General features: G+C 41.4%; 1 protein-coding gene across 3 annotated transcripts in view; it reads left to right on the top strand.

Annotated features, from left to right (window-relative positions):
* The window catches only part of RTCA (RNA 3'-terminal phosphate cyclase), a 26,100-nt gene that overhangs the window by 543 nt on the left and 6,722 nt on the right, over nucleotides 1-18,835 (top strand). The window contains exons 3-10 of one of the 3 annotated variants that reach the window (XM_021715865.1): nucleotides 1,377-1,415; nucleotides 1,995-2,138; nucleotides 5,582-5,705; nucleotides 8,306-8,364; nucleotides 10,171-10,312; nucleotides 10,844-10,968; nucleotides 12,457-12,515; nucleotides 18,491-18,585. In XM_021715865.1, the coding sequence (XP_021571540.1) occupies nucleotides 1,377-1,415; nucleotides 1,995-2,138; nucleotides 5,582-5,705; nucleotides 8,306-8,364; nucleotides 10,171-10,312; nucleotides 10,844-10,968; nucleotides 12,457-12,515; nucleotides 18,491-18,585 (787 nt within the window). Of the gene's footprint in view, nucleotides 1-1,376; nucleotides 1,416-1,979; nucleotides 2,139-5,581; nucleotides 5,706-8,305; nucleotides 8,365-10,170; nucleotides 10,313-10,843; nucleotides 10,969-12,456; nucleotides 12,516-18,490; nucleotides 18,586-18,835 lie in introns of all 3 variants that reach the window. The other 2 variants (XM_008064707.1, XM_008064706.2) reach the window with 2 other exon arrangements.

Here is an 18,835-nt window from a genome sequence, read left to right as displayed (position 1 = left end):
AGGCGGAGGAACTGGGGGCTGCGGGGCTGGGGGCCGCGGGGGCTTAGGAGGCCGGACTGCGGAGTTGGGGTCTGGGGAGCAGGGGCCTGGGGCTCGGGCCGCGGAGCTGGGGACTGGGGGGGCTTGGAGTGTGGGCTGCCGGGTTGAGGGGTCGGGGGTCGGAATGCTGGCAACGGGTTTTTAGGCTGAGAGCCAGGGTCGGTGGTCCCGTGGTGGGGGGTGCTCGGGCCTCCTGTCTCAGCCCCAGGACGCTCTGCCTGGGCGGGGCCTGGGTTGTGCGGTCTTGAAAGCCTCTGGGGCGAGTTTGGGAGCAGGCTCGAGCTTTCTTTATTTGGCTAAAGTTGTCTCGCTTTGCTAAAGGGCGATTTTATTTTATTGAGCATTTATTATGCAGCACGTGGTATTCTGCATGCTGAAGACACAGCAATAAACAAAACAGACAAAAACCCCTGCCTTTATGGAGTTTTGAGCTTTATACTATTTTAAAAATTACTTTCTTCCGGAAGGGTCTCCTGAGCCCAGGAGGTCAAGGCTGCGGTGAGCCCTGATCGTTTCACCACACTCCAGCTGGGGCGACAGAATGAGACCCTGATTCAAAAGAATATATATAGAGAGAGTCTTCAGTAAATTATCTCTAATTGTAAAAAAAAAAATTACTTTTTCTAATTAGTTTTTTCTTTAACAGTAACTTAATACCAGATGCATTCTTTACTTACTTGGAATGATTTTCACATAAAATTGAATTTACCTTCTCCCTAGAAAGTAAACCACTTGCTTTAACCATTCATTAAATAATTCTTCGTCTCCTCACTGATACATAATGCAAAGGGCTATTTTAAAAAAATGTTCCCTACCTCATTCAGCATGAGAAGGCAAATAGAACAGAAATGCTGTGAACCCGGAGAAAACCCCACTGTTTAATTAGAGCATTCTGTGCTGCTGCCATATTTAAAATCATGGAACAGGAAAGGATCCTGGGATGTGTCATTCCAGCTTCGGTTTCATACCTCCAGAGAGCTGTGAATAGACCAGAATGATCTGTCATGGGGGAGGAACCTTGGCACTTGACCTTCTTGTTTCTTTTGTCTGGGAAGCTGGGCATGCCATGAGTTGTGTCAGGTATATGCAACTGTTAAGAGAGAACCCAGGTTGAAGCCAAACTGATTCCTTTGTATTCTGTACTTATTCTGTTTTAGTAAATTTTGGAGTTACTAAAAGACAATCTGCGATAAATGTCAGTGTGAATTCCCTTTGTCATAGCAGCTGCTGGCAGCAATCCAGTTCACCCACAGGGGAATCCAGCTCATTAAGGCTGTATTCACTTGCTAGTACCACATGCTGGGTGGCTTATACAACTGAAATTTATTTACTCACAGTCCTGGAGACTGGAAGTTCAAGATCAAGGTGCTGGCAGGGTTGGGTTCTTCTAAGGGTCAAACAAGCAGGATGTTCCAGGGCTCTCCCCTTGCCTCCTCACATGGTGGTCTCTCTGTATGTCCTCATCTGTCTTTATAAGGACACCAGTCAGATTGTATTAGGGGCTATGTTAGCCTCATTTTAACTTAATTATATTTTTAAAGACTGTATTTCCAAATACAGTCATGTTCAGAGATAATCCTCAGGTTAAAGTTTGAGCATGTTAATTTTGGGGAGCACATTTTGGCTCATACGGATACCACAGCCTATTCAGTGAAGTGCAGGAGAGACTGGTGGCTCTTAGGTAGCTTTCTTAGTTTTTCTTTTGCATACTTATAATTGGCAACATAAAAGCAAGTGTATGTATTTGTAGACAAAATAACTGGTCTAGAAGGAACTATGAAAATGATACCTCCTGGTAGGTAGTCTGGGTGCTTAAAATCCCAAGAGGAAGGTGGCACTGATAGTGGTTAGACCTTGCTGTCTTCTTGCCACTGCAGTTTTATACTTGTGTCATAAAATGTGGGGATATAGGCAGTCTGAATGCACACGTTTTGATGCAGTATTATGACCTGAAGGCCTCAGCATTTATCTGGACTGGAAATGATTCGAGATTTATGTGATGGGCAACTGGAGGGGGCAGAAATTGGCTCAACAGAGATAACCTTTACACCAGAGAAGATCAGAGGTGGCGTCCACACAGCAGACACCAAGACAGCAGGGTATGTATTACTTATGTTCCATGCAAGTATGCACTTTGGATGTAAAGCTGGATTCACATCCAAGTTATACCACTTTCTGGGCAGGTTGCTTAACTTCTTGAGCTTGTTCCCACTTTTGAAGTAGAGATGAAGCACCTTTTTGGGGTGGAGATAGTGTAGGAAAAGTGGTGGGTACTTAGTTGCTCATTAAGTGTAGCTATCAGTGTATCTGGAAACTTCTGTATAGTATGGCATAGCATATTTGTTTCCTTACATTTTATTATTTAGGAATTGGATACCTGAAGCTAGCTTGTTTTTATGCTCTGTAGTGTTTGCATGGCAGCAAATTCAGTTTTTATTCAGTTCATAATTACATCTAATTATGAACCATGTTTTACTAGTCTTAGTTTAGATATTTTCATTTCCTTTTAATAGATACTTATGCAGCTCTATTTATAAATTTTTAGATAGAATCCTGATTTTTCTCCCATTGGAGATGAATATTTAACAATTAGACCAGCCGCGGTAGCTCACGCCTGTAATCCCAGCAAGTTGGAAGGCCGAGTTGAGAGGCTTGCCTGAGCCCACGGGTTTGAGATCAGCCTAGACAACTTGACGAGACCTCATCTCTACAATATATCAAAAAATTAGCTGGTTGTGGTAGCATGTGCCTGTAGTTCCAGCTATTTGGAAGGCTGAGGCGGAAGGATCATCTGAGCCCAGCAAGTTGAGGCTGTGGTGGCTGTGAGCGTGTCACTGCACTCTAGCCTGGGTGACAGAGTGAGATTCCAACTCAAAAAAAAAAAAAAAAAAATTAAATCATGCCCTTATCGTTTTCTGAATATCTCTTTTATTGTCACAAGAGGGAGAGCAGTTAATTTTTGTTTTGCTTTTCTGAGCGATTTGGCCGATTGCTATTGTAAGCAGCATCTTTTTACCAAAATTTTATGCATTTACTAGGAAATTTGGTGAGAGATGGCACTCTGAACCTGATGCCAGTTTATTTCAGATGTGATGGTTTTAATGGATTGTGATTTTTTTTTTTACTTTAAGAAAATGTTTAGCAATAATTGAGATGTGAATTTTGATGTAAATAGACCTCTATGAAAAGGGGCTTAAGAGTGAGGTTTGTCCAGTGAAAACTTTCCCAAGGAAATTGAAGAGTTCTGAAATGTGTTTATAATCAGCATATTATTTCAGGCATTCTGTACAAAAAGGGAAAAAAGCATAGTTAACCAGAATGAACTAAAACAGGATCATAGAACTTTGAAACTGTCAGTGGAAGCATGTGCTTTAACCCTTCCCTTTGTAAATGAGAAAGTCAAGATAGACCCCTTGGTGATATGTGATTTCCCCGAGGTGGTAGAGTTAGTGCAGAGCTAGAGTTAGAATCTAGACCTGATTCCTGCTCCATAAGAGGGTGTGATTGCAGTACCATATGTTTTCTCAGTCTCTTTGCCTTTGCAATTCCTTCTCATAACATTAAGGTTTTCTTTGCTATTCTTAGAGTCTGATTTTTTTGTGAAGAAATGAAGAAGCACTTTATATGTTGGATTACTCAGAGGGAATAAACTGTGAGAAGTTCGTGCTTTATAAGCCTATGGTTTATAGTAAGCTAAACTTTTCCCAGTTTTTCCCTTTGTTTTCAAGCTCAACTCTTTGAGGACAGGGATTATATTGCATACATTTTCTCTTACAGTGCCGAACACATAAATAGTCAGTAGATGTTTATTGAATTCATGAATTTCATTATAAGTGATGGAGACTTTCCAGTTCAGGACATGCACACCTTTGTGGTAATTGAGCTATCTTTTGGGAGGTAGACTTTGAAGTATCTAAATTCCCTTTAAACTACAATATAATTGTATGAATATAATTACTATGAATATAATTACTTTCCCTTAACTTTGGAGAAAAAGGGAGATAATAGCTCATTTAGAAAAATCTGAGATGGGGCATGGTGGCTCAAACCTGTAATCCCAGTACCCTGGGAGGCCGAGGCAAGAGGACTGCCTGAGTCTAGGAGTTCAAGACCAGCCTGGGCAACTTGGTGAGACCTTGTCTCTACAATAAATCAAAAAATTAGCTAGGCATGGTGGCATGCACTACTTGGATTGTCTGAGCCCAGCAGGTCATTGAGCGTGCCACTGCACTCCAGCCTGGGCAACAGAGTGAGACTCTGACAAGGAAGAGAGGAAGGAAAGAGGGAGGGAGGGAGAGAGGGAAGGAAAAATCTGATGAAGGAAGGAAGGAAAAATGTTTCATTCTATAAAATTCTTTATGTTATATTACTATTTCTCATGATTTATTGCATTATTAACTATAGGGACTACACAGAGGCAAGTAAAGCAATTGTTTCCCTAAAACTGTCAATCTTTATAAAGTATACTATTGTTTCATGAGCTCCACAGTGATAGGAATTATCTCTTAATACCTGGAACAGTGACCAGGCCCGGTTGCTCACGCCTATAATTCCAGCACTTTGGGAGGCTGAGGTGGAGGCGAGAGGATTGCCTGAGCCCACAGGTTCGAGACCAGACTGGGGAACTTGGCAAGACCTGGTCTCTTCAGTAAATCAAAAAATTAGCTGGGCATGGTGATACATGTAGTTCCAGTTACTTGGAAGGCTGAGGAGGAAGGATCGTCTGAACCCAGCAGGTCGAGACTGCCGCACTTCACACTTCAGCTAGGTGACAGAGTGAAACTCCGACTCCAGGATATATATATACCTGCAACAGTGCTTTTTTTGCATGGTAGCAATTCAGATATAATCAATTTAATATTTTTAGACTTTGTTTTGAATGCAGTTTCAAAAACTGCTAATTTCAATAATCCTTTTATAAAACATTTGAAGAAGGCTTTATTTTTATTTAAAATTTTTTTTTTGTTTTTTACTTCTTTGTGATATAAAGAAATGTGTTAGAACTTACCCAGGATCACACAGCTAATGTGTTTAGTCTTGGATTCATTTGCTTATCCTCTTTTTTTTTTTTTTTTTTTGAGTTGGAATCTCACTCTATCGCCCAGGTTGGAGTGCAGTGGTATCTGCTGGGCTCAGTTGATCCTTTACCTTAGCCTTCCAAGTAACTGGAACCACAGGTGCTCACCACCTCGCCTGGCTAATTTTTGATTTATTGGAGAGACAAGTTCTTGCCAAGTTGTCTAGGCAATTCTCTTGCCTCCATCTCCCAAAGTGCTGGAATAACAGGTGTAAGCCACTGCTCCCGGCCCGTTTGCTTATCATTTAAAGCTGGTTTCTTCTACTGTGAAATGTGAATTGTCTTTTCTTTTAAGATTCGTGTTTCTGCCATTCAGACAATGTGGTGTTTTTTAACTATAAACTCAAGGGCACACACCTGCCTTCTCAGTGGTCTGTGCTTCAGTAGTAGTGACAGGCACTGATACAGCTTTTTGACACTTGGGAAAGAAGATGTAGCTGAGCTGTCTGCTCTGCCTCTCCTTAGGAGCGTGTGCCTCCTGCTGCAGGTCTCCATGCCCTGCGTCCTCTTTGCTGCTGCTCCATCAGAGCTACATCTCAAAGGGGGAACTAATGCGGAAATGGCACCACAGGTCGACTACACAGTGATGGTAAGGGCGCTCACAGCTGGCAGACCGCGCAGGTCTGTGCATTCTTCTGAATGTGTATGTGGAAGGTCTTTACTGACACGTCCTGACTGTCTTGTGTGCATCCTGTCCATCTCCTCATGATGTTTAGTTCTAGTGCAGGAGAGAGTGAGGAATTATGTATGTAAGTTTTTTATTGCTTTAAAACTTCAAGTGAGGCCAGGTGCCTGTAATCTCAGCACATTAGGAGGTGGAGGCAAGAGGATTGATTGAGTGCAGGGGTTCGAGACCAGCCTGGGAAACCTGGTGAGACCTCATCTCTACAATAAATCAAAAAATTAGCCAGACGTGGTGGCGTGTGCCTGTAGTTCCAGCTACCTGGAAGTCTGAGGTGGAAGAATTGTCTGAGCCCAATAGGTCAAGGTTGCTATGACCGTGAGCGTGCCACTGCACTCCAGCCTGGGGAACAGAGTCAGACTCTGACTCAAAAAAATAAATTAATTTAAAAAAATAAAATAAAACTTCAAGTGTAATTATTATATAAATTAAATCAGTTCTTATGTTGATCTCATTTTATAAATGCAGAAATTATGATTTGCAGGAAAACAAACTTTCTTTTCATCCTTCCATTCTAGGTTCACACATTTTTAAAAAATGATAAAACTCAATAAAGAAGAGGGTATGATCTTTTATCTTCTGGTCTATTGAGGTGTCATTATTTAAATTAAAGTCACAGTTCTGTGATTTTTGACAAACATGTACAGTTATGAGTCAACCACCACAATCAACATATAAAATAGTTCTATTACTCTAAAAAATTCATTCATATCCCTTTGTAATTAGTCTTGCCCTCAGCCCCTAGCAGCTACCAGTTTGTTTTTAGAAGGCCTTTTTTTCAGAATGGCATATAAAGGAGTAATACTGTATACAGCCTTTGAGTCTTTTTTTTTAACCACAAAACATTTGAGATTCATCCATGTTGCTTGTATCTGCAATAAAAACCAAGAGTTGTGTTCTATTAAGTGGACATACCAGTTTTATTCATCCAACTGTAGAAAGACATTTGGGTTAAGTCACAGTTAACATTTATGTACAGGTTTTTTATGGCCATACATTTTTCATTTCTCTTAGGAAAGTACTTAGGAGTGGGATTGCTCGGTTGTTTAGTAGGTGTGTGACTGACTTCATGGGAAACTGCCTTATTGCCTTGGCATCTAAAGTGACCACATCATTTTGCCTTTTCACCAGCATCGTGTTAGAGTTCCAGCTGAAGCCAGGCTCAGTGGTGCATGCCTGTGATTCCAGCTACTCCAGAGGCTGAGGCAAGAGGATCGCTTGAGCCCAGGAGTTTGAGTTCAGTCTAGGCAACATAGCACAACCCTATCACTGAAAAAGAAAGGAAAAACAGAGTTCCAACTGTTCTGCATAATCCCCAGATCTTGATACTCTCAGATGTTTGTTTAATACTCTTAGATGTTTCTGCCGTTAAAAAAAAAAAAAACAAGTTTAATAACATGTATACTTCCTATATACACAGGAGATAACCCAGAGAAATGAGTAAATCTCTAGAGTAGATTCAAAAGTTGCCTTAGACTCAGACTTTGGTGCTATCTTTCTCTGAAACTTGCCATTCTCACAGATGGTATGATAACATGATCTCTTTCTTTTATTTTCTTTTTTTCTTTTTTTTTAACTTGGAGTCTCACTCTGTCACCCAGGCTGGAAATGCAGTGGCACGCTCATGGCCACTGCAGCCTCGAAGGCTGGGCTCAGGCGATCCTTTCACCTCAGCCTTCCAAATAACTGACTGGAACTACAGGTGTGCACCACCACACCTAGCTAATTTTTTATTTATTGTGGAGACGAGGTCTCGCCAAGTTCCCCGGGCTGGTCTCAAACTCCTGGGCTCAGGCAGTCCTCTCACCTCAGCCTCCCAAAATGCTGGGCCACTGCCCAGCTAGTATGACCTCTTTCAAGGCAGTTTGATGGGATCTCTGATGAAGATTAACTGCTCTTCACCTAGTAATTTCACAAGGAAGTGGCCCTCACTAAATGTGACAAAATAGAGGAAAGATAAGGGTATTTGAGCAGAGCATTATATACTGTGATTATCATTACATACAGCATCATGTCAACAAAAGCTTGGAGAATGGTTAAATGAATTACGCTAGGATGCCAAGCAGTCATTCAGATATTATTTAGGAAGAATTTCATGATGTCAGGAAAACACGTATGTTTATAACATTAACTGGAAAAAATAAGGATAAAGCGTTGTACATATAGTGAGGTCAACTGGGTAAATTCTGAGTAGGCAGGATGGAAAGCTGCTCACCAGTCCCCCAATTCTTACAGTGGAGATGGGCTGGGAAACACTGGCTTTGGGGTAAAATAACCACTGGGTGCGGATTCTTTTTATTAGATAGACTTGGACAGCCCTGATTAACTAAATGTTCAACTTGTAAATTTTAGCAAATCAGTTTCATTTGAAAAACAGAATGGCCTACACATGATATCATTTACCTGTAGTGCCTAATGCTAGCTCAGCAGAGCACTTTTGTTTAGTCAGTATACTTGTTGAACTAGTAAATATTGATGACTAACATAACAATAAACTGATTTTTCAGGTTTTCAAGCCAATTGTTGAAAAATTTGGATTCAAATTTAATTGTGACATTAAAATGAGGTAAGCTGCTTATTTCTCAGCCCTTTAGATCCATTGGTTGTGCTAAAAATTGGGGAAAGTTAGACCTTAGAGAACTGTTTTTCTGGAACCCACTTGATACATTACATTTCTTGTAGGAAATAATTGTGCAATGTGGCCTAAAAACGGTAAACAGGCCTGAGGACTTAGAAGAGCTGCACATGATACTAGTTTGTTTCTTGGGAGAATACTTTCAAGGGAACTTTCCCACGGAGGCACCATCACATCTAGTGTCGTGCCACACCCCAGACAGATTAAATACTCACCTTGAACAGTGAGCTGAACCAGGCACTGCGGGATTGTAAAAGGGGTTCACTTTTAAAAAGAGATCAGAATTATGTTCTTAGGAGACACATTGGACATTCAGGTCATTTATCTTTTATGGTTCCCCTCTGCCACATAATAGGCCAGATTTCCTGGCACGGCACGTAAGTGTTTTTGCGGTCTTACCTCAACTTACCTTTCCAACCTCGTCGCCCCGCCTCTTCCTGTCAACACACCATATATTCTAACCACACAATTGCTTGCTTCTATTCCTTAATGAACTTTCATCTTTGTGTTATTCTTGCACCTTCCTGAAAATTAGAAATCCTGTGTTTTTTAAAACTTGTAATTACTCACGTAAATTGTCTGTGATGTGCCTCAATCAGAATTTGTGTTTGCACCTATGCTGTAGTCTTCCTTACAGCCTCACTTGTATTCTAGTAGTTAGCGTGTGGCGCCATCTCCCTACCAGATGGTGGGCTCTCAGATGCTGGAGTGATGTCGTTCCCAGCATCTGTTATAGAATAAATGACTCCAATTAACTGAGTTAAAAAATTATTTGTGTTTAGCTACTTAAATGCTCATCATATATTTATTTGAGCACCTAATATGTGCCAGACGTTGTTTTAGACACAGGATAATAGCTAGGAACTTAAATCTAAAACAGCACTTCAAATTGGACTATATACATTGAAGGAAATGTTTGTGGTCTATGCTGTTCTGTTTGGTAGTCACTAGCCACATGTGACTATTGAGCACTTAAAATGTGGCCAGTAAGTTTGAAACCAGCCTGGGCAACATAGCAAGACCCTGTCTCTACAAAAAAAACAAAAATACAAATTAGCCAGGTGTGGCGGCTCACACCACAGCTAGCTACACCTGCAGTCTACTCGAGAGACTGAGACTGGAGGATTGCTTGAGCTTAGGCGGTCAAGGCTGCAGTGAGCCATGATCTCACCACTGTACTCCAACCTGGGTGACAGAGGGAGACTCTGTCTTTAAAAAAAAAAGAAAGAAATTGTGACTAGTGAAATTGGGGAGCTGATTTTGAATTTGTATTTAATTTTATTTAATTTCAATAGTTGCATGTAGCTTAAGACTACCATGTTAGCCAGGTGCGGTGGCTCATGCCTATAATCCCAGCACTCTGGGAGGCAGAGGTGAGAGGATTGCCAAAGCCCAGGGGTTTGAGACCAGCCAGAGCAACTTGGTGAGACCTTGTCTCTACAATAAATTTAAAAAGTAGCCATGGTGGTGCACTACTTGGGAAACTGAAGCAGAAAGATTGCCTGAGCCCAGCAGGCTGAGGCTGCAGGAGCCATGAGCATGCCATTGCACCCCAGCTTTGGCACAGAGTAAGACTGTGACTCAAAAAACAAACAAAAAACTACCATATTATACAACAAAATATTTAGATCTTCCCATGAATTACACATTTGAATAGTATTCACATTTTATTGTAATATGGAGTTTCATTTTTGTCATGCAGTCAGTTTATGTGGGTTTTTGTTATACTCTTCACAGGGGATATTACCCAAAAGGGGGTGGTGAAGTGGTTGTTCGAATGTCACCAGTTAAACAGTTGAATCCAATAAATTTAACTGACCGTGGCTCCGTGACTAAGATATATGGAAGAGCTTTTGTTGCTGGTGTTTTGCCATTTAAAGTAAGTTGTCTAGATGTTCTTGGAAATGTGTTTGTGTCTTGATAAGTACATTATCTAAATTTGGAAATTATTAAAGAACTTACTTTTTAATTTTTTTTTTAGTTTTTTTATTGAGTTTATTATTGAGAGTGTATTTACATGTAATGAAGTCCAGTTCTTTCACAGATAAGCTTTACAAATATTTTCTCTTCTTCTGTGGTTCATTTTTATTTTTAATTTTTTAATTTTTAATTTTAAAGATATGGGGTACAATTCTGGGTTAGGTATACAAATGTTCATTATGCAGGTACCCTTATTGATGAGGTGTGCCCCCTCACCCCGTGGCAGTTTCCCACTTCTGCCAATTCCGCCACTACCCCTCCTCGCTTTTAATTTTTTTATTAAAACTTAAAATTCAGTGCTCTCTCTACTCTTGAAAATCAAATTATTAAATAATGCATGTGAGAGTTAGCAATTATGTGTCTTTGAAGACTTGAGAATAGTTTTCCAAATAATCATTAATTATTATATTTCCCTTTCTTGCCAAAATAGGTAGCAAAAGACATGGCGGCAGCAGCTGTGAGAGGCATCAGAAAGGAGATTCGGGATTTATACGTCAACATTCAGCCTGTTCAGGAGCCCAGAGACCAAGCGTTTGGCAATGGCAGTGGCATTATGTGAGGCTTGAGTCTTCTTCCTGGATATAGTTGAGAGGTTGAAATAATTCCCCGTTTAAGCTAGAGACTTGTAGTTTTTGACTTAAATTTATAGTTGTAAGAAGTTTACATTTATATTTTTAAGGGCATGCCTATCTAAAATAGCACTGTGTAACTAGGCGTGGTGGCTGGTGCTTGTAATCCCAGCACTTTGGGAGGCAGAGATGAGAGGATTGCCTGAGCCCAGGGGTTCTAGACCAACTTGGGCAACCTGATGAGACCTCGTCTCTACAAGAAATCAGAAAATTAGCTGGGAGTGGCAGCACGTGTCTGTAGTTCCACCTACTTGGAAGACTAAGGCAGAAGGATCACCTGAGCCTAGCAGGTTGAGACTGCGTTGGCTGTGACCATTGCACTCCAGCCTAGGCAACAAGGTGAAACTCTGACTCAAAAAATAAAATAAAATAGCAGCCAGGCGCGGTGGCTCAAACCTGTAATCCCAGCACTTTGGGAGGCTGAGGTGAGAGGATTGCCTGAGCGCAGGGGTTCGAGGCCAGCCTGGGGAACTTGGTGAGATCTCATCTCTACCATAAATCAAAAAGTAAAGCTGGGCATGGTAGCGCATGCCTGTAGTTCCAGCTACTTGGAAGGGTGAGGTGGAAGGATCGCCTGAGCCCATCATTGAGGCTGCCACTGCACTCCAACCTGGGCAACAGAGTGAGACTCCAACTCAAAAAAATAAATAAACGCTTATGAATTAAGATACTCCTAAATTTTTTGAGGATGGTTTGTCTTCTTTCTGTTACACTGTGAGATTCGTTTTACTTAATATAGTGAGCTTGAATGTGTAAGCTAATTGGATTTAGGCGTTGAAACTAGTCTTATAAGAGATATCTCCAGTTGCTTAAAATTAGTTCACTAATACATACTAAATACAGCAAAGATTTCTTTAAAAGCAGAATAGAACTCTTTTGTTACTCTAATCAGGAGTTATAGATTTAAGTGTTATAAAAATGCTTTAATTAATGTTTTTGAAGTATAAGACTATCATTTGTGAATATTTAAATTTCAAGTCCTCATATTCAGATTTTCTACTAAAGGTTTTTAAGTAAGTGCCTGCTCTACTTAGAATAATGCTACCTAAAAGCTATAGAACTGTACCAAAAGTCCCTTCATAATGACCTTTTTATTTAAGACAATGTACCTGTGAAATGGTGCCATTAGTGCTGATGACATGGTAACTTTGGGGCTGGAGGGTGGGGGTGAGTGGAGGGGGGCACACACCTTCGTGTGGTATCTGGTGAAACTCAGGTCAAGTGTAGAGTGTGATGGTCTGATTGAGGCTGATTGAGAATGCTCGTCATGCCGGCCCTGGGTGGAGAACTTCACATTCGCACTCTCCGGGTTTAGCTCTGCCTATTTGGCAATCACTGTTTTCTTGTGTTGTATTTGCGTGTGATTTTATAGTATTTATAGAATGGATAGTAATAACTGTTTTTCCTTGTATAGAATTATTGCTGAGACATCCACTGGCTGTTTGTTTGCTGGGTCATCGCTTGGTAAACGAGGTATGGATAAGTGAAGGGGGCCCATACTTCCAGTGCATTCTTTAATATTGTAAACATTCTCTAATATTGTCAGGATTGGAGTGTTATAAGATAATGAATGACAAGTTTAGAAGGATATAATTAACGGATTCTGTTTTAGAGTCAGTTAAACTTTGAGTCCTTCTTCTTACTTTATACTTTGAGAAATGTCAAACCGATAGGAAAGTTGAATGACTAGTTGACATAGTCATCCACATACTCTTCTGGATTCACAAGTTGTGACATTGAAATAAATGCATGTTGTGTACATTTCTGGACCATTTCGAAAATGTAAGTTGCAGGTACTGTGTATCTCACCCCTGAACACTGCAGTGTGCACATGCAAAGAACAATACTCACATTATCATAATTCTTGCAGTTTTTTTAAACACCTGAAGAATGTGTCTGTTAACATCCAGACACATAGGAAATATTCATATGTAATGAGTTGTTTACAAAATATTATTTAAAGCAAACATGGAATTTTTTTGGGTGAGGCATACACATGCATTTGTCTGTCAAGTCTGCTAAGTCTTTTAAAACAGAAAACTTCCATTACCTTTTTTTCTTTTATGATATTGACCTTTTTTTTTTTTTTTTAAGTTAGAGTCTCGCTCTTATGTCTAGGCTGGAGTGCAGTGGCATACTCACAGCCACTGCAGCCTTAACCTGCTGGGCTCAGGCGATCCTTCCGCCTCCGCCTTCCAAGTAGCTGGAATTCAGGCATGTGCCACCACACCTGGCTAATTTTCTTGATTTTTTTGTAGAGACAAGGTTTTGCCAAGCTGTCCAGACTGGTCTTGAACCCCTGGGCTCAGGTAGTCCTCTAGCCTCCACCTCCCAAAGTGCTGGGATCTCAGATGTGAGTCACTGTGCCCAGCCATATTTAATATTTTTAGTCAAAATATTGCATAGGTGGTTTTGTGTATATTCCACTGCATCACATCAGGGGCACATAATGTCAGTGTGCCCTTTACTGGTGAGGCCGAGTATGGTTACTTGGTTAAGAAGGTGTGTCTTCCAGAACTGTCTGCTAAAAAGCTTCCTTTTCCCTTTATAATTAACAAGTAATCTGGGACCATCTGTTGATGATTCTTCCTTGCATTAATTACTGCATTGATGACTTCAAAATATTTAATATTTTTGTGAAAGGGAAATTTAAGATTTGGCATGTTAGAGAGAGGAGATACATGCGTGCATCTGTGTGTTAACATTTTAAGTTACTTTTGCCAGCCAGGCAACTTTTAGGTGAATTTCTGATTGTTTGTGTGGTAGTTGATTGCTTTATTCCTACTTTATGGTATCTTTAATTATACTGACCTTAGCTATGCTGCTGAACCATATTATTACTACTGAATGCAAAAATTTTAGACTGTCTTAGTCTGCTCAGTTGCTACATATCTAGATGTTAGATGGGCACCAAATCTGATCCCCAGAATAAATCTCCATCTACAGCTAACAAAAGAATTCTACCTATGTAGAACATAGACAACAGATCAGCATCATCTGGGAGTTTGCTAGAAATACAGATTTTGGGCCCTGTCCCAGACCTATTGAATTAGAAGCTCTGGACTGGGCACAATGGCTCATGTCTGTAATCCCAGTACTTTGGGAGGCTAAGGTGAGAGGATTGCCTGAGCCCAGGGGTTTGAGACCAGCCTGGGCAACTTGGCGAGACCTCATCTCTACAATAAATCAAAAAGTTAGCTGGGTGTGGTGGCGCCTGCCTATAGTTCTAGCTACTTGGAAGGCTGAGCGGGAAAGATCCCCTGAAACCAGCAGGTCGAGGCTGCGGTAGCCATGAGTGTGCCACTGTACTCTAGCCTGGGCGACAGAGTGAGACTGATTCAAAAAAAAAAAAAATTAGAAGCTCTGGGAGCGGGGCCCAGTAATCTGTGGTTTAATAAGCTCTCCGGGTACTTTTAGTGTATACTGAAGTTTGAGAAGTAGTGATCTAAACTATGTATTTTATATATATTAACTGTGTTAGATATAGTGAGGGATCAGTGTGGACGCAGAGCCATTGCACACAGTGGCTACAATAATCTTGAGGATCAAAGAGAGCAGTTAGAAAGCCAAGACTAGAGCAGACATGTTGCTTGCTGTAAGTGCCTGGCAGGCAATGGGAGAAACGTGAGCTCAGTTTGCTTATACTAACATTGGGTGCCTCGATGTACCAGGTACATCGAGGCACTGTAGATGCGGAAGGGAGATGTACTGTCCTCCTGGGTTATTCTGGCAGATGAGGCAGACCCATTCTATTATGGTGGTATCCCTAGAGTACCATAGGAACACAAGAAAAATGAAGTGATAGTGACCCCAGAGCTGGTGCCTGCTGTTCTGCGGTCCTCCTGTGGGTTTCCGGGGATAAATTGAAGTTAGTTGGATGGAAAAGCAAGAACTAGGGAAGAAGGACAGAGGAAGTTGAATAAACAAGCATTCTGCTGCTGCTGCTGCTGCATGTTGGTAGTCCCAGCTACTCAGGCAACTGGGCAGGAGGATTGCTTGAGCCCAGGAATTTGAGACTAGCCTGGGAAATATAGAAGACCCTATCTTTAATTTTTATTTCTTGGGTTTGGAATTTCATTTTGTCTCCCAGGCTGGAGTGCAGCCTCGGTTTGCTGGGCTCAGGCAATCCTTCCACCTCAGCCTTCCAAGTAGCTGGAACTATAAGTGCATGCCACCATACCTGGCTAATTTTTTGATTTATTATAGAGACGAGGTCTTGCCAAGTTGCCCAGGCTAGTGTCAAACTCCTGGGCCGAGGGCAATCCTCTTGCCTCTGCCTCCCAAAGTGCTGGGATTACAGGTGTGAGCCACCATGCCCCACCCAGACACCATATCTTTAAAAAAGAAGGGAAAGGTTCTATGTTTGACTGACTGTTGATGAGTACAGAGTCAAGGCAAATGGAAAGTTCAGCCGCGGCCAGAATGGTAAGGGTCTGCCACATCGAATGTTGGGCTGGAGAGGCGAGTGTTGACACATGGGTATTGACAAGGACGGGCGGTGAATTTGGTGAGCAGCTGGAAATGGAAGATGAGGAAGGCAGTGTGAAAGAATGACCTAATGTTGAGCATGGGTAACTGAATACATTTATGACTTGTGAGTATCGGAAGTAGAGTTGGTTTGCCAGGGTAGATAATGTAGGTACCTTGCATTGAGATTGTAAGGGACCATTACACTATCAGCAGGATATGGAATTTATTGACTGGGCCTGAAAACAGTTCCTTTTCTGATACTCTGTCAGCATTTTTTCTCACCTTGTCATATGAAACAACTTGTACTTTGACATTGCCTTTGGACGGCACACTCCCAAGGTGCATAGTCCTCGGGTTTGGGCGTCTAGTGGTAGGAGACGTAGAGAGGAGGGCAGCACTCCTGCTGAGATGCTTGACTCCTACTCCTTCCCTTGTTTCCTACCAGCACAAGTGTTGAATAAGGCATTGATAATGACTGCAGAGGTGACTGGGATCTTGTCCTGCATGTAAGTTGTCTGTGTATTAAGGATCGCAGAGAGGATGTCATGGCCTGTGTTATCCGGGTTCCCTTTCATTTCTGATTTAAATTAACTGGAAAATGACTGAACCTGGAAGCTTGATGTCTGGAGTTATTACCAGAAGCGACACTGCTGGTTGTCAGTGCACCATGTGTGGTGTAGGCAGTAGGCTGTGACTAGTTGTGCTTTTGTTGTTGGCTCAGTTACTAAAACTGTTTTATCTTGGTTTCCTTTCTGTTGAGTGAGAAGATTAGGCTGGAGAATCTCCAAAATCCTCCTAGTGATACCATTCTTAATCTTGTTTTTCAAAAAAGAAGTTGGTTTTGTCTGAGAGAATTTTGCCATTGAATATGAAGACAGTACATGATAACAGAGAGCCCTAAACTGAGAGCGGGAGGGCCTGCATTCTAGTCCTGTGTCTCCCATCACCCTGATAGTGCCCCTGGCCTGTCCTTGCCCTAGGAATGAGATTGGACCACGGTCTGTGTGTAAGGGACCCTTCTAGCTCTAGATGATTGCATGGTGCACAGAAGGTAATATTTTCTTTCCATTGTAGAATACCTATGCATTTTTTTTATTACTCTTGTCTTTCAGTGAGTTACGTTCTTTACCTTGAGAGCAAAACAATCTGCTAAGATGAATTCTGTATCTGGTTAAGCAACCCCGTTTCCTTTATATGGAAATAGCCTCACTTCTAAGCACCTTCCTTCTTTCCTTCAGACTCTGATAGTTTATGGCATCTCTCTGATGTTCTCAAATAAGGCCATGGCCTTCTCTGTTCAGTTTGATAACCATTTTATAATTTTGTCCTTTTTTTTTTCTTTTGAGTCAGAGTCTTACTCTGTCGCCCAGGCTGGAGTGTGAGTGCAGTGGCACGCCACCGCAGCCTTGACTCCTGGGCTCAGGCGATCCTTCCACCTCAGCCTTCCAAGTAGGTGGAACTACAGGCGTGCCATCACCATACCCAGCTAATTTTTCTTGACTTATTGTAGAGATGAGGTCTTGCCAATTTGCCCAGGCTGGTCTCAAATCCCTGGATTCAGGCAATCCTATTGCCTCTGCCTCCCAAAGTTCTGGAATTACAGGTGTGAGCCATTGTGCCTGGCAGAAGTCAGAAGGCACCCAGATCATTGACTATTTATTTCAATTTCCTATATAATAAACCATCAAAATTGAGACTTATTTTAAGAAAACTTTGACATAGAAAAGTAGTTAATTAGTTAGAAAAGTGTTAAGATTGTAGAAGGAATGAGGATTTTGTTCACCTTGAGGGTCATAATACTAACAAACAAGATTGTCAGTATTCATTCTGTTCAATTGCTAAGACTCCTAGTAATGGCTGATAAAAATGAAATCATCATTTATAGCCAAGGGTTTCTTTGAAGTAAATACCTAGCCAGGCATCGTGACTAATGCTTGTAATTCCAGTCCTTTGGGAGGCCGAGGCAGGAGGATGGCTTGAGCCCCAGGGGTTCAAGATCAGCCTGGGCAATGTAGCAAGACCTTGTCTCTACAAGAAATTATTGAAAAATTAATTAATTAGATACCTTAAAGGAAAATGTGGCATTCCACTGCTTCTGACAGGCTTCCATTTTGTCCAGTGTTGTGCTGAAGACTCTTGGGTATGTGTGGAGAGGCAGGAAGTTCAGGGTGAGAGCCAGATGTTAAGACTTGTTCAAAATGTGATGACATTTATGCCTGTTTACATCTTAATGGAAGTCAGGGTCTAAAATGCTTGCTCCCAGATGGGCTCAGTGGCTCAGCCTATAATCCCAGCACTTTGGGAGGCTGAGGCAAATGGATTGCCTGATCCTGAGGGTTAGAGACCAGCCTGGACAACTTGGCGAACCCTCGTCTCTACAGTAACTAAAAAATTAACTGGGCATGGTAGCATGTGTCTGTAGTTCTGGCTACTTGGAAGACTGAGGAGGAAGGATCGCCAGAACCCAGCAGCTTGACGTTGGGGTAGCCATGAGTATGCCACTGCACTCCAGCCTGGGTGACAGAGTGAGACTCCAACTCAAAATAAATAAAATGAAATATAATACTTGCTCTGAGAAGGCTATATGCTCTTCTCTAGATAACACTTAATTTCCTGACTTTTGAGAAATTCTTTAATTCTGATGGAATTGCCTGCAGGCTGTTGTAAGATGTATGTATATACTGCGTTTTAAGTTTTGAAATTCAGGCATAGTGTTATAGGGTCATAATTTAGTTATAAATTGGCTTTATAATAAGTGCATTTTAAGCAGGGAAAGCAGCTTATTTTTTCCTCTACTAGTGCATTTAAGAATTTGGATATGTCAAGTTCTCTGAAGACTAAATAGCTGCAGATCTTATCCTAAAAGGTACAGTGGGTGAATTCAGAGGCCTCAAAATGTATTCCAGTGCTAAGTGGAATATATGCAGAAACTTCTCCCTTTGGGTGATTGCCTGTTTATACATTCTGTTTGTCTTAAGGTGTAAATGCAGACAAAGTTGGAATTGACGCTGCCGAAATGCTGTTAGCAAATCTCAGACATGGCGGTGCTGTGGATGAATATCTACAAGACCAGGTAAAGGGGTGAGCACCTTCTGGCCTGGTAGTTTTGAAGAGATGGAGATGAGGTTGGATACGAGTTTTAATCACTGACCTGCAGACACTGGCTAGTGAGTCCTCCAACGATCATTTTTAAGAGTTCTGGAATTTATATTTCTCCAGTTTTAGTCCTCATCTTACCTGACCTGCCAATGGCATTTGACTCAGTTCACTCCTTCCTTTGTGGAATGGAATACTTTCTTCAGTGGTTTAGGTTTCTCCTCCCT

The sequence above is a fragment of the Carlito syrichta genome, unplaced genomic scaffold, assembly GCF_000164805.1.
Source record: "Carlito syrichta isolate Samal-C Ts95f unplaced genomic scaffold, Tarsius_syrichta-2.0.1 Scaffold307934, whole genome shotgun sequence".
Taxonomy (NCBI): domain Eukaryota; kingdom Metazoa; phylum Chordata; class Mammalia; order Primates; family Tarsiidae; genus Carlito; species Carlito syrichta.
This window is presented reverse-complemented; position numbering and strand designations above follow the sequence as displayed.